Source organism: Etheostoma spectabile, chromosome 3 (assembly GCF_008692095.1).
Source record: "Etheostoma spectabile isolate EspeVRDwgs_2016 chromosome 3, UIUC_Espe_1.0, whole genome shotgun sequence".
NCBI lineage: Eukaryota > Metazoa > Chordata > Actinopteri > Perciformes > Percidae > Etheostoma > Etheostoma spectabile.
Window position 1 is genome coordinate 23,595,788 of NC_045735.1, and position 15,439 is coordinate 23,611,226.

Genomic DNA, 15,439 nt, shown 5'->3' on the forward strand with positions numbered 1-15,439 from the left:
GTCCAATCATTACAAAGCTTGCAGGATAAGTTTTATAACGACGTTGGACCACGTGTGTGTAATTACTTTGAAGTTGGTATTGAGAAAAGCCGCGAATCGCTGCTTGCGGCTACATTTTAATTTAAGTTTTTGGGCTTAAGTGACTTTTTATATGCCTCTGAATGTGATGCATGTTTACAGCAGTATGTCGCTATAGTTTTGTCTTCTTGTTATGGTGATAAACTGGTGTGTTGTCCTATGTCTAGATGACATCTTGCCTATCTTTGCCTACCCCCACAAGTTGGGCAAATCAGTGACGGGAGGATACATCTATAGAGGCTGTCAGATGCCCAACCTCAACGGACTCTACATCTTCGGGGATTTTATGAGTGGGTTAGTGTTTCTGCGTCATTTTTAAATCTAAACTTTAGACATTTTGTTGAGACAAATTCTCGCCAATAACTACGTAGACCCAGGATCTACTTTGTCGAAGTCGCAATTGCAACATCATTACAATACAAATCCTAATGAAAAATACATTATATAGATCTGTCTTTGAGTGAGGATTATTTAGCTGCACCTTTTCCTTCAATTCTTTGATGAAGCCAATGCAACATCAAGTAATACAGCACATGTGGCTGGAAAACCACAAAATCTGCACTTACAGTGGGTACGGAAAGTATTCAGACCCCTTTAAATTTTTCACTCTTTGTTTCATGCAGCCATTTTCCAAAAATCAAAAAGTTCATTTATTTCTCAGTAATGTACACTCAGCACCCATCTTGGACAGAAAAAAACGAAATGTAAAATTTTTGCAAATTTATTAAAAAAGAAAAACTGAAATATCACATGGTCATAAGTATTCAGACCCTTTGCCGTGACCCTCATAGTAACTCAGGTGCTGTCTATTTCTTCTGATCATCTTGAGATGGTTCTACACCTTCATTGAGTCCAGCTGTGTTTGATTACTGATTGGACTTGATTAGGAAAGCACACACCTGTCTTATAAGACCTTACAGCTCACAGTGCATGTCAGAGCAAATGACAATCATGAGGTCAAAGGAACTGCCTGAAGAGCTCAGAGACAGAATTGTGGCAAGGCACAGATCTGGTCAAGGTTACAAAAAAATTTCTGCTGCACTTAAGGTTCCTAAGAGCACAGTGGCCTCCATAATCCTCAAATGGAAGACGTTTGGGACGACCAGAACCCTTCCTAGAGCTGGCCGTCCGGCCAAACTGAGCTATCGGGGGAGAAGAGCCTTGGTGAGAGAGGCAAAGAAGAACCCAATGGTCACTGTGGCTGAGCTCCAGAGATGCAGTCGGGAGATGGGAGAAAGTTGTAGTAAGTCAACCATCACTGCAGCAATCCACCAGTCGGGGCTTTATGGCAGAGTGGCCCGACGGAAGCCTCTCCTCAGTGCAAGACACATGAAAGCCCGCATGGAGTTTGCTAAAAAACACCTGAAGGACTCCAAGATGGTGATAAATAAAATCCTCTGGTCTGATGAGACCAAGATAGAACTTTTTGGCCTTAATTCTAAGCGGTATGTGTGGAGAAAACCAGGCACTGCTCATCACCTGTCCAATACAGTCTCAACAGTGAAGCATGGTGGTGGCAGCATCATGCTGTGGGGGTGTTTTTCATGCGCAGGGACAGAACGACTGGTTGCAATCGAGGGAAAGATGAATGCGGCCAAGTACAGGGATATCTGGACGAAAACCTTTTCAGAGTGCTCTGGACTCAGACTGGGCCGAAGGTTTACCTTCCAACAGACAATGACCCTAAGCACACCGCTAAAATAACGAAGGGTGGCTTCACAACTCCGTGGCTGTTCTTGAATGGCCCAGCCAGAGCCCTGACTTAACCAATTGAGCATCTCTGGAGAGACCTGAAAATGACTGTCCACCAACGTTTACCATCCAACCTGACGAACTGGAGAGGATCTGCAAGGAGGAATGGCAGAGGATACCCAATCCAGATGTGAAAAACTTGTTGCACTTTCCCAAAACGACTCATGGCTGTATTAGATCAAAAGGGTGCTTCTACTAAATACTGAACAAAGGGTCTGAATACTTAGACCATGTGATATTTCAGTTTTGTTTTTTAATAAATATGCAAAATTTCTAAATTTCTGTTTTTTTTCTGTCAAGATGGGTTGCTGAGTGTACATTACTGAGAAATAAAATGAACTTTTTTGATTTTTGGAAAAAGGCTGCAATGAAACAAAGAGTGAAAAATTTAAAGGGGTCTGAATACTTTCCGTACCCACTGTATATTGAGCTATTGTGCACAGGCTGAATTTCATATATATATGGTAAACATGCATGTACATACGAAAGTATTCATGGGGATAAATATTATATATTTATGCTTATGTTTGTTTCTGTTTAGGCGTCTGATGTCTCTAAAGGAGAATGTTACTTCTGGTGAATGGCTGTACAATGAGATCTGCATGGGAAGAGACCAGACCTGCAGATTCCCCAAACTCATCAACAGTTACTACAAATACATCATCTCTTTTGCAGAGGATGAAGCAGGTAACCTGTCAACATGCAAACAATCATGGTATCATATATAGTATATTGTGTGATTAAAAGTAAACATTAATGAGGTCATTGTGGTGTATGTATGTAAATTTCAATGATATGGTTAAAGAGTTTGTTTCCTCAAGTGTAATTTTTTTGGTTGATTGAAATTGTGGAGCGATGGTGTGGGTAGTGATGGCGCAGTAGATATGACACAGGCTTTTGGCGTGGGAAACCCGGGTTCCTTACCCCCCTGCACATGCTGCTGGTCTTAAACAATCTCCTCCTCCTGCCTCAGTGAAGTGAAAGTAAAAATTTCTATCTCCCCTGTTTTGCCATTGTTCTCCCTCTTTCTTGCTCTGTCTTTGTCTCTCCTACCATTCTCCCTGCTGTCCACCTTCATTACACCTCCCTCTGTCTGTCTTTTACCCTCCACCACTCTCTATCTGCCTCACTCTCTCCCTTTCCTCTGTCCATCTTTCTAGGTGAACTGTATTTTTTAGCCACAGGAGCCGCGAGTGCCACAGCCAGAGCAGGAGTCATCTATAAGATAGTTGACCCTTCCAGGTAGCTAATCATTACAACCCATCCCTGCAGCAATACAAGGAAACTATCAGCTAAGCAGGACTATGATTGGGCCGTCAGGTGCTTTGATGGTCAATGGGGACATTGGTCAGTGGGACTAACTGTACATAGACTTGGACTAAACTAAACTGACTTTTATTGTTTTTCATTGACTGCTATATACGTGGATACAAATGTATCAGTGATAAGCCCCAACAATTTACCAAGGAGAGACAGAAAATGGGGAGAGAGAGAGAGAAAGGTATGACATGCAACAAAGTTCACCAGCTGTAATTAAACCGGTTAAGTGATACAAGCTGTAATCACTCGGCTACCAAGGCGGTCCAGTCTAGCTCTAATTAAGGTAGAATAGCTGAGAATACACAAACAATTCTTCAAAGCTAAAAAATTATGTAATAGGTTGCATGTGTGTGCTCATTCTTTTCTCTCCTGACCACATAGGCGAGCAGCACCAGGAAAATGCAGCATCAAGCCATCACCTGTAAAGATAAAAGGAAAATTGATTCACTTCTACCCCAAAGAAGGTAATTCAAATGGTTAACCTCTGTTCCACTTTTAGTTTTGTCAATGTTTTTTTTTCCAGTTTTTGTTTGTTGTTGTTCTTTATAGAAACATTAGACTCTCAGCCCTGTGTACTCTACCAAAACCTCATCAAATAATTGTGTCTATAATTCTGATTATCTTGTTAATGTGCATCATTATGGACATCAAATTCTGGAGAGGCTGTTTGACACTGCTCACATGTCTTTATTTCTTCCTTTCTTTGCAGAGTTCGTAATCAACAAGAAGCCAAGCACCACGCCTGTACCCACAACAACCACAAGAAAAACTACAACAACAACCAAAACACCACCAAGAAGAAAGTCACCTATAATAATAATAAAACCACCAATGCCAACAAGAACAACAAGAAAAATGCCACTACCACCACCAACAGCAACAACAAGAAAAACAACATTACAGACAATACGAAAAACAACGAGAAAACCCCCCCCAGCGCCCACAAAACCAACTATAAAAGCGACAACAACAATAAAAACAACTTTAGCAACAGCAATAAAATCATCAACCGTACCTGTCCAGATGTCCATGGCAACAACCCCCGCCACAACCACACCCACTGGTAGGCCTACTGGTGCACCTGTTTACCAAGCCAGCTCCACTGATTACCCAACCACTAGGTCCACTCTTTACATAACCACTAAATCGACTGTTAGGACTAACATAAAACCCACCGGTAAACCCACACAAACATGTGTCTTGATGCGCGGTGAAGCCAACAGTGTCAAACCAGGTGGTTCCTTCTTCTTCGCTTTGTTTTTGCTTTACATTTTAACATGCTAATAGCTAAATTAACTATGCTGTGCAATTTACTTACCTTCAACGATTAATATAACTAGCCTCTTTGATCAAATCAAATCACTTTTAAATGAGAAAACTGTACATTACAGTTACACAGGATTTCTGCAGCAGTCTTACAAATGTCAGTCACAGGCCGCCTAATGACTCACCTTTACAAATTATCATATAGAAATAGAAAATATTAAATAATGTGGTTTGGCAGCTAAGTTGGATTAATGTAAATATGATTTGGCTTTTTGTTTTACTTTTTTGAACCCAATGTTGGTCTAATATCAGTTTAAAATACTGCAGGGTAGAAACTAACTTAATTATAGCTCACAACTCGCTATTATAGCATTATTTATTCAAAGCTCCATTCTAGTTTTACAGCATAACAATTAACATAAACTAGTCTGTAATCTTTTATTGCAGCTTGCACAGTATGTTAGAGATGAGCTTCCTACAATAGCTCTCACGTGTTTTCTTGCATGGTGAAAATTTAAAAAATGATTAAAAAAACCTTTAAAGTGAGGAAATAAAAAAGAGTACAGTAAAATAGCCAGTAGATCTAATTCATAATTGAGAAAGTAACATATTTATTTAAAATTATTTTGAGGTTTTTATTGTGGCAAAGTAGCCTTATTTAAATATACTTTATACAATCCATAAAAATGACTAAATTAAATGTATGCTTATCACACTTTGCACTGGAAAAGTAGAACAAAAAACAGACAAAATGTGCTAAGTCTCTGAACAGATTAGTAGTATTCAACTCATTAAATTATAAAATGGAAATGGAAATGTTGTAACATTTATAGAAAGGTACAGTTAGTTAGTGTACCGATGTCTTAACTTTTGCTCATGTTCTGTTTACTGACCGTCAAACTCAGGTAGGGGAAATAGCAAACGTGGCAACTTTATTTCTTGCATTATATTCTTTGGCTGGTACAGGAGTCTAAAGCAGGATCAATGGTGCTTATTTATGTGTTGCACTACCTTAAATTTAATTAGGTACTTTGGCATTATTTATTTTGAATAAATTGTTCTGCATCAGCTTCAGTTTGGACAATTTTCTTTGTGTGTCTGTGTTTATGTCTTTGCTTTGCCTGTCTTCAGGGATAACATTGCTTTAAATGGCTTTTGTGAAATCTGTGCTTTGTAAAACATGTTCTCAAATGAACAATTTGGTGTACTTGCTAAAGTATATTTAAAATGTTAGAAAATATTCCTATTTGATGTATTTCCGAGATTTAGATGAAAAGATCATATCTGTATGATAAACATGAAGCTACCACCAGCAGCTGGTTAGCTTAGCTTAGCATAAAGACTGGAAACTGGCGGAAACAGATCCAACGGTAACAAAATCCAGCTAACTGCACCTCTAAAGCTCACTAATTAACATGTTTTATCTCATTTGCACAAAAACCAAAGTGTAAAAATAAGTATAAGGATTTTTTTTGCCGGACGCAGTAACAAATGTTATCTGTTCGAACCAAACCAAACAAAAAACTGAAACTGAAACCAAAATGTAATTAACAAGCGGGAAGGTGGATTTTGTTATCTTTGGAGAGAGCCAGCCCCCTCCTTTTTTTCTTTTTATGCTAAGCTAAGGTAACCAGCTGCTGGAAGAAGTTTCATAACTACCATATAAGCATCTTTGACACATTGTTAAACTACATATATTCAAATAAAGAGGGTGATTCTGTCTCTCCATCAGGTTATCTCACCACCGTCATGACTGCAGCCTTCTCTAGGATTGCTCAAACCCCAATCATCACCACACCTCCAACCAGGAGACATGGGAGACCCCGTCAGTATGCCCCTTTTACCACTTCACAACCTTTTACCTCACCACAACAGCCTCTAACTCCATCCACAACATCCCTTAAACGACACCAGATGGCTCTGACCTCTGTACGATACCCTGAGCCTCCTGGAGCGCTGAGCACACCACAGCCGCCATATTGGAACCTGAAACCCACGGCATCAGGCTTCAAGCCCCAGAGACCACCACTCAACACAACGCTACCTAAATCACAGGAAGAGAGGCTATGGCTCGGAGAAAAGCTTGAAAGCGCTGGGGAGGGAAACCAAGTACATAAGAAGCTTCAAGGAAGAGGTCGTGGTCACAAGAGAGGAAGAGGAGGAAGAAGGCTGCGGGCCGGCTCGGTGCGACTGGTAAGCGCCGATGGTTTGTCAGATCGAGGTAGAGTGGAGATCTTTATCCGTGGAGAGTGGGGAACAGTTTGTGATGACCTGTTCAACAGCAAAGCAGGTAGTGTGGTGTGTCGACAGCTCGGCTTCACAACGGCGTTGGCAGTGATGAAGAGGGCTGCACTTGGGGAGGCAGACCGCAGCGTCAGGATCCTACTGGATGATGTGGAGTGTGAGGGCGGGGAGAGATCGCTGCTAGAGTGCAAGAGATCCAGGGTGGGGAAACACAACTGCACACATGGGGAAGATGTAGGGGTGATATGTGGTTAGCGCGGAGGGTGAAAAGTTAAAGTATAGGAAGAAAAGAAAGAAGTGATGAAGATAGTGTTTGGAGAAGGCATGAAAGGTTTTTACAGACTGCTCATTTTTAAGCATTTATGTTGGTGATGTCAGTTTTGCTAACAATTTCTATTTCTTTTTTTTATGTTTTCCAGTTTTACATACTGTATTGATGTTTCAGTTGTCATTTCCCTTCCTCTGATACATTTTTTAAAAAAACACTCCAGAAGAGCCTATAATGGGAGTTTCTCCTAATCTCACTCAGTCCACTGATTTTTGTAAAATGTAACCAGGTAAACAAAACCAATTGTGAAAGTTCATATAAATACATAAATCATTATGTAGTTATCTATCCCTATCACTCATTTTTACCCACTGTGTAACAAAGGGCCCGGTCATATCTTTTTTATTGCAGTAATATTTGCGAACACATCAAGTAATTTTGGTTATTAAAAAAGTATGCTACAATATTGTTCATGGCAAAGATGGCAATTGTTGATGAAGGATCATTGTAAGATGAGTTCAACTCCCGAATGATTTGATGTTTGTAGGGGTCTTCAAGCATTAACACATATGTTTTAAATGCATTTGACTCAGTTTGACTTACTCAAAAATGCTCAACGTGGACTGAGTGAATCTTGGATAAACTTTAATAATTTTCTGTGTGTTCTGTTTTAGACATCCATGAGGCAAACAGAGAGTATATCCCTTTAAAATAGTCCATTGTGTTATAAGAAGACATATGTATATTTGTATAGTGTATCATTTCAGCAAATCTATTTTCTAATTTGCATTTTGATACCTTTTTGAATGTAGTTTTAAGATGAACAAATCTAGAGCTATAACAAGGTAATGCTGGACATTCTGGATAATGTTTTCACTTTTTTATAATGACATTTGAGGGCATAGAGTGCCCGTGATATAAAAAACGTTTTACTGCAAAATGACCTCCTTGCCATTCTCTATTATTCTCAACCGATGTATTATAATGTGCTGAAGAACAATGGACCACGTTGGTTCCCATTGATTTTCCTCCAGCAATAAGCACATAAACACTTTCACTGTCAAACTGTTCTTCCCATCATGTGGCTCTGTGAGTGAGACGGTGTCCTTGGTTCCCACAGGTTACCAAAATCATCCACAGTGCTTCCTAACACTAACAAGTCTTAGAAAAACCTATGGGACTGAGGAAAGTTTAATGTCCCACTTTTCTTATCTTGTAACTGTGATCAAACAGACAGAAACAATGAAACACCAATATTATTGACAGCATTGTCAGATTCCCAATCTTCAATCGCAATGTGTTAGCCAGACAAATGAAAAAGTGTAACACACAGGAGAAGATCCCTTGTAGGCTTTAACATTTTTAGCAACTTCTTGCTTTCTGGAACAGAATTTATTTTTGTTGATGGGAAGGTCGAGCTTTTCTCCCATCTTATGTCCTATGCTTCCAAGGTTTATGCAGAAGGAAAACATACGCAGATTCTAGTGCTGACAGGTTAAACTGGAAAAGAATCGCTGCTCAGTGAGGTCGAAGGCAGCACTTTCTTAATAGCTTCTATAAAATGTGATAATGTTTGATAAAACTACTGTTCTTAGTACACTTTGGAGTTTTTTCATGAAGGGAAATTTTAGTGAAAAAAAATAAAATAAAAAACTATAAATAGAACCTCACATAGTGCACATAATAAAATCTGATTTCCCAACTGTTTGTATCTACTGTACATGATATGAAGACTGAACTTATTCCATTGCCATGCACATCTTTAAAGAGCTACTCTTTTTTATATAACGGGAAAAAAAGCAAGACACTTATCTGTACAAATATTGAGTGTGAGTCATTGAGTATTGCTAACACATCTTAAGTCAAAAAGAATAAAAATGCATATATCAAACTAGCTGTCAGACAAACACGTGTCTGATTTGTCCTGTGTACTGTAACGCTTTACAGCTCATTACACACCAATTAACTACTGTATAAGGTGCAACACATTGCTCAATCAGAAAGGTTGGCATGAATGAATAAAGGACACGTGTGTAAACCACACGTGTCTGTTTACAGTATGTTTCAATCCCTGTCTGTTATGTGCTATTTACTGTGTGGTGTCAGAGAGCATGTGAGCAGGAAGTCTTGCCATGAAGTCTGAAGAACTTGCAGCACATCTGACCTGAACTGACTGAAGCAAAAGCAAGATTCTCCAGGCAGGCAGATTCTGTAAGAAGGCATTGAAGCAAATGAACAGGGACAGTTGATAGCAGTCTACTTCTTCAGTTAATAAGCAAAATATATGGTACAAAGATATCGGTTTCAGGCTATATCAAAGATGAACCCATTTCAAAATTGTGTATTAAAAATTAAAATTATTCTATTAACATGTTTCTTCAGCAGTACACTGTAGACAAATCGAGTGTGCTTTTTGGAATGTTGCTGCTTCTTTAAGAGCAGAGGGAGGCAGTCATGGATATAGGTGTATCGCCAGTGGAAGACAATGTGCATAAGACCCTCCATATGAGGGGTGACAGGTCAGTTTTTTTTTAAAATGTTTTAATGAGTTTGCACAATTTACACTATAAATAATATTAATGATTTAAGCTGTTTTTTGTTTTTTTATTGGCACTAGGTCCTTTCCCTAATAAACTTCAGTACAACCACTACAATCTGGAAATTGTAGAAGTGTAGAAACTACACTGCAAAAAACACTTCACCACAGAACATCCTGCAGTCTCAAACATAAACACAAGGAGGAGCCCAAACCCTATGCAGTTTATTATTTACCCAGTCTAGTAGTCTGATGATGACCCAGATATATGGTGAAAAAAACATGTTAACAGTGATGAAAATTGCGTTGCTTTGCAGTTTTAAATTTTTGGATATGGTCCTTTTATGATGATGATCCTTCTACATATCTCCTGTAAACTGTCTGTACGTGTCTGCATGTACAGTGTGTGGTTATGTATGCAGGATTCTTTTATTACAGCATTGGCTTTAGCTTGAGATACAGCATTTCTGTCAATTCTAGTGTTGTATATTAAGAAGACAAATAAAGAGACATATACTGATATATATATATGAGTGAAGATGGAGAGAGGGAGCCATTGTTGATACTAGTTATAAGAGTGATTATTTTCTTTGCCAGCAAACAAACTAACAAAGTATTATATCTAGTGGATCTACCGAAATATCCCCAAAGAGGTTCTACACCGAAAGAAATGGATAGGATGTCCTCTTGATCTACAGTAAAACCCTACTGCTACAGGAATGAAAGGGATATTTTGACTATTACAGTGGGCAGAAATAAAGCTTTGATTCTCGGCTACCAAAAGAAAGTGTTTCCCATATGTGATAACCTGATGAAAATAGTTTTACAATTATACTTCATTTCTGTTTTATTTCTAAAAGTAATACATCTTCTTTTATCTATAGCTAGCCATTGTTATAAGTTCATGACATCCCAAAAGATTCTGAAACAGAACGGGATGGAAGAAAGAGGCCAATGAGGGGGAGGGACTGAACCGGAAAAACTGAATTAAGCAGCCTGCGGTTTCACAGGGGTTTTGTAAAGTTGCACAAAGACACAAAAACATACAAGCATACACATGCATGAGCACACGCACAAATACTTTTCCCCCCGGTGTCCCGTCTTTTGTTCCTAATTTAGCTCTCCCTATCTCACACTGTCTCTTTATTTCTGTCTTAATCACTCTCTCAATCTCTCTTCTCCTTGTGCTACTCTTCTGTGTTCTTTAAAGTATTGCACTTCACCAAAGCAGGTTTTTTGAAATGAGGAAGGGGAGAGAGAAGAAATATACCGAAGAGATAAAGGAAAAGAGAGCAACAACAAATATGTAGGTTACTATTGCTTTCTTGCTTATTTGTATGTGTCTATCTGTCTACCCTGTCTTTTCTGTATATCAATCTGTCTCTTCCTCACTTTAAAAGTAAGGCACACAATTCACATCACATGAAATGGACTCCAGAGTTGCCACATCTCTAAAGTATTTAGTAGGATTAACCACTGCGTCAATTCTGCTCTTCCGTGCCTTATCTAATATTTACAGTGCATACATTTGTTCATGAGGTTTCTTTTCACTGCCTGACATGTGGGAACATTTATGCAAATAAATATGGCTTAAAGTCTGGTCACAAACATCCTGTGTATCATGTCATTGTAGATTATAAACACACTTCAACCAAGAATATCTCTACTTGCATAGAAAGATGTAAATCTTTTTCTTTTTTTGAATAAAATCAAGATCATATGAGAGATATAAGCTATAAAAGATCACCCATCTCTTTTCTTTCCTACAGCTGAAATTCCCCCTGCATCACTTGCTTTTGCATCAACACCCCTACACCACATGCCACACATCAATACCTCTACTTTTATTGCTGATCTACTCACACTCTTTTGTTGGTTTTGTGTTAACTTTAGTTTAATAAATAATGTTTTTTAAGTAAATCCCTTGCATAGAGTGGATTCCCTCCTTGTCACATTCCCTGAGTAGTTTGTGACAACTGGGGGCTCGTCCGGGATGCAAAGCTGTATTTGTTGATTGGTATGTTTGTGACAAATTTGGTTTGTGTGGTGGCTATCTATGATTTTATCATTGCACACTGTCCAGTAAATGTATACTTGTGGTGTGTACAGGGTACACGCAACACAAGAATCAAGCAAATTTTGGGCCTGATTCCTCCCTCCCGTCAATGGTCAGCAAAGGCTAGATTTTTTTGATGATTCTCAAGATTATATTGCCAGAATTTCCTGCTGTGTAAGGTATGCTAACAGAGTTTTCTTACACCCCCCGATCTGCTCAGAAGTCTATCCAGGCTGCACTGATTTCAAATTGCAAATATTAAGCATGTTCTAAATTTACGACCTGACATCCTGTTGTGTGTGCAGAATGCTGAGTTAAAAGTTGCTCAATATCTGGTGGACAAGTAAATAGGCAACTGGTAGCTAACAAGTTTACCATCTTAAAAAACTTAAAAGTTGATATTGTTATGTTCACAACTTGTTTCTGGTGCCCTTAAGTGACCAAAGAATCTGTTATTGTAGGTGTATCTAGTGTAGAAGACCCCTTACTCGTTTAAGAGAATATGTAGTCCAGAAATTCAGATTCACATCTGTTGTTAGTTGGCTGAATTGTTGTTCATTGCGATGCTTTCAGGAAAATCTTGGATACAAGAAGTGGAGTTAAACACACTCCTGGTTAGTCAGGCAGGCCTATAATAGAAACTAAACAGGCAAGATTAGAACAAGCATAATGGAATCAGCAGTGAAGGAGAATTTCTGCCACAGATGAAGATGTAACCTCTGTCGCATGAGGAGGAGCCTGTAAAATGAAAAGTACATCCATGTTGACTTGATGTGACAGATTTCATTCTGTGTTCAGCCCCTAAATGGATGAATATTGCAACAGAGACTAGAGAGATGAAGGTTTTACTGCAAGGGACATGAGATGGAGATTGAGTGGACATTATCACGACAGGTTATTCATCTGTGAAGACTAATCTTGACAGTCAAATAACATGTACAGAATGAACAGTGGGCTATCAAAGGGTGTTACCAGTGCTACATTGCTTATGCCTCTGTCACTCATCTCGGCACACATGGTGTTTTGTGTTTTAAAAAAACTGTTGTTGCTTCAGTTAACATTTCCAGAGGCAAAGCTAAATGAGGCCTCGTCCAACCACCGAGCATGTTTGAATGACAAGAGAAAGCACTACCGAGATATGGCCCACTTCCTGTTCACGTCTTCATTGCAAACTTTATCACAGTCAATTAGTCATCTACGCATGACATAAATGTTCCTGACAGAACTGTACAAACGTTCAAACTGTTCACTCAATATATACTGTATGTATAGAAAAAAAATATGAATTTCAGCTGTTTCACACTGTGACTCATGGGCGAGTCAACTATTATACATTATGCACACATTCTCAGTTGAAAGGTCATAATGGCTTTAAATTATTGGCTGTTAGTCTAGATTGTGTTAGTCATACATTATATGCAGGTTTTAAAAGCTGTTACATGACTGATGAAACAGGACAATGCCCAACACTTACTTGATTTTTAACAAACTGGAATTTGAGATTTGTCTTAGACTTTGGTGGCCAAAATATCCAGAGCCAGTATCTTCTAAATGGAGTCAACTTAACTTACTTGGGGCTAAAATGTGGCATATGAAATCCTCTGAGATAGTCTCTTGAAAAGTAAAGCCTGGATCAGTTGCAATGCAGAGACATGGCTCACTTCCAGTTTTTCTGTCCTAGCTGCCAAATTCACTTGCATGTCATGTAAACAACTTTTTGCATCTAAAAGATGCTTCATATTGCATATATGGAAGAATGAATCAGATTTACAGATGATGCAAAAAACGTTAGATACACAGTTTTTACATTTTTTTTGTAATCAAATTTTTATTTTTATATTCAGAAAAAATAATGATGTAAACATAACACAAACAGTTATAAACAACACACTGGGACGTCCCAGGGCCACAAAATCACAGAGAGGAAAAACGAGAGGAAGGGAGACGAAACAACACATGCAGAAACAGAAGAAAAGGGACCAATCACACACACAAAGAAAAGAAAAGGCTACAGCATTGACTTCAAGGACTTCAAGCAATGCTGTGCCAAGTCTCCAAAGTCTTCCCCGGGGCTCCACCCACACGAGCCATCGAGAGTATGTGACATCTAAAAAAGAAAGGATCCATGAACTAACAGATAAGTCATAAGGTGGCTTTCAACGGGTTGCAATCATTGTCTTTGTAGCTTTAAGTCCAGCAAACACAGCATGTGTTTGAGCTTTATAAAGCTGAAAGGCTGACAGGTCATTCATAATCAAAACATTGACAGTAACATGCAAGGTAACATTATTCATTAACATTAAAGGTGGAAATTTTGGATGCAATATTGTTCCAGAATTGACCAACAGGAGAGCACTCCCAAAACATGTGAAGAAATGTGCATCGTGCTTTAATTGGGCAAAATGTGCGTAAACGGCTGTAAATTGTTTTCATGTGGTGCATTTTCACAGGGGTGAGATATGTCCTATGCATGACATTGTACTGAATCTGCTGATGATCTGGATTGCGAGATACTTCTGGAATGTTACACCATACATTATGCCAATCGAGAGCGGGGTCCGGCCAATCACGTACCCAGATCCTCTCAATAGGAAGGGCAACGCAGGCAGATATCACCAAGAACTGATAGAGCCTGGATACCATACCACAGTTTTTAGGCTGTACAGTAAATAACTTCTGAATAGGATGGATGGGTAAAGGCCAAAGGTAAATGATAAAGAGGAATGTGGCAGACCAAATGCATTTTGGAAGTCAGGAAAAAGTAACAAGCCAACCTCACCAAAAATATCTTTTAGACAATGAACTCCCCTTTGTTCCCATTGTGGAGCTGTTATTGGCCTACCAATTCAATTAAATTCAATTTTATTTATAGTATCAATTAGGGGTGATCCGAGTATCCGACTTTAGCCGAGTACAAGTATTGTACGAGTAATATGAGTCAATATCCGTGCTCGGATTGAATAAAACTCTTCAACTGGCCGCGCAGCGTTCTGTGATAACCACAGCGCCCCCCCAGCCTACAAACCCGCTCGGCTCTATCACACACACACAGAACATGGAGAAATGCGCTCCCTCGGCCTCTCTCTTTCTCTCTCTTGCTCTCTCTTGCTCTCTCTCTCTCTCTCTCTCTCTCTCTCTCTCGCTCCCGCTCCCGCTCTGTCAGGCAGGCAGTCAATCGGGTCTGCGGATCTGTTCCGTTAACGTTTAGGGTTTCTTCAGCTTCAGGTTTGTTTTTAACTTCGGTTTATAGTACTTACATGTAACCAATAGATTTCTGGGGAACGTGGGTTTCAGACATGCTGCCTGGTTTAAATGTGACTCCCGTTGCGTCTCGCCATCGGAGATTTTTTTTTTACTGTCAGCTGCCCCCCGCCCCTTCTCTCTCTCTGTCTCTCTCTTACTCACACCACACACACACACACACACCACACACAACCACACACCACACACACACACACACACACACACACATGTTCCTGGTGTGGAAATAAAAAAATAAAAAGAACCAAAAAAAAAAATCACACTGATCATAAAAAAATAAAAAAGTTAAAAAAAAGAAGGTTATATTGAGTATGAAAAATCTTGTTCATTACATTTTATTTCATAATTGCAACTGCATGTGTTGTATTCATTGTTGCAAAACGTTCTGTATATAGTTTGTTTGTTACCATGACAACACCATTGATCTGAAGCTCGATGCTTTCATGTAAATAGTTTTCAAATCAGCAATAAAAATAACAATTTTTGATCAACTCATATCAATTGTATGCTTAAATAACATACCGGTTAAAGCCCCGCACATTTCAAGAGAACCTGACCCACTTCCGGGTTAAATCTTACTACTTCCGGTTTAGGCCCCGCCCAGTCTGAGTACGGATCCGGATAGAGATAACTCATGTGGTAAACAGATACAGATACA

At 39.1% G+C, this 15,439-nt stretch overlaps 1 protein-coding gene across 1 annotated transcript in view; it reads left to right on the forward strand.

The window, feature by feature from the left end:
• si:ch211-136a13.1 (HHIP-like protein 1) overlaps positions 1 to 8,291 on the forward strand; it is a 21,388-nt gene extending 13,097 nt beyond the window's left edge. Inside the window, exons 9-14 of the mRNA XM_032507239.1 lie at positions 246 to 372; positions 2,372 to 2,517; positions 2,991 to 3,072; positions 3,532 to 3,614; positions 3,860 to 4,213; positions 6,149 to 8,291. Coding sequence (XP_032363130.1) covers positions 246 to 372; positions 2,372 to 2,517; positions 2,991 to 3,072; positions 3,532 to 3,614; positions 3,860 to 4,213; positions 6,149 to 6,915 — 1,559 coding nt within the window. The 3' untranslated portion in view covers positions 6,916 to 8,291. The remainder of the gene's footprint in view (positions 1 to 245; positions 373 to 2,371; positions 2,518 to 2,990; positions 3,073 to 3,531; positions 3,615 to 3,859; positions 4,214 to 6,148) is intronic.
• Positions 8,292 to 15,439: the final 7,148 nt, after the last annotated feature.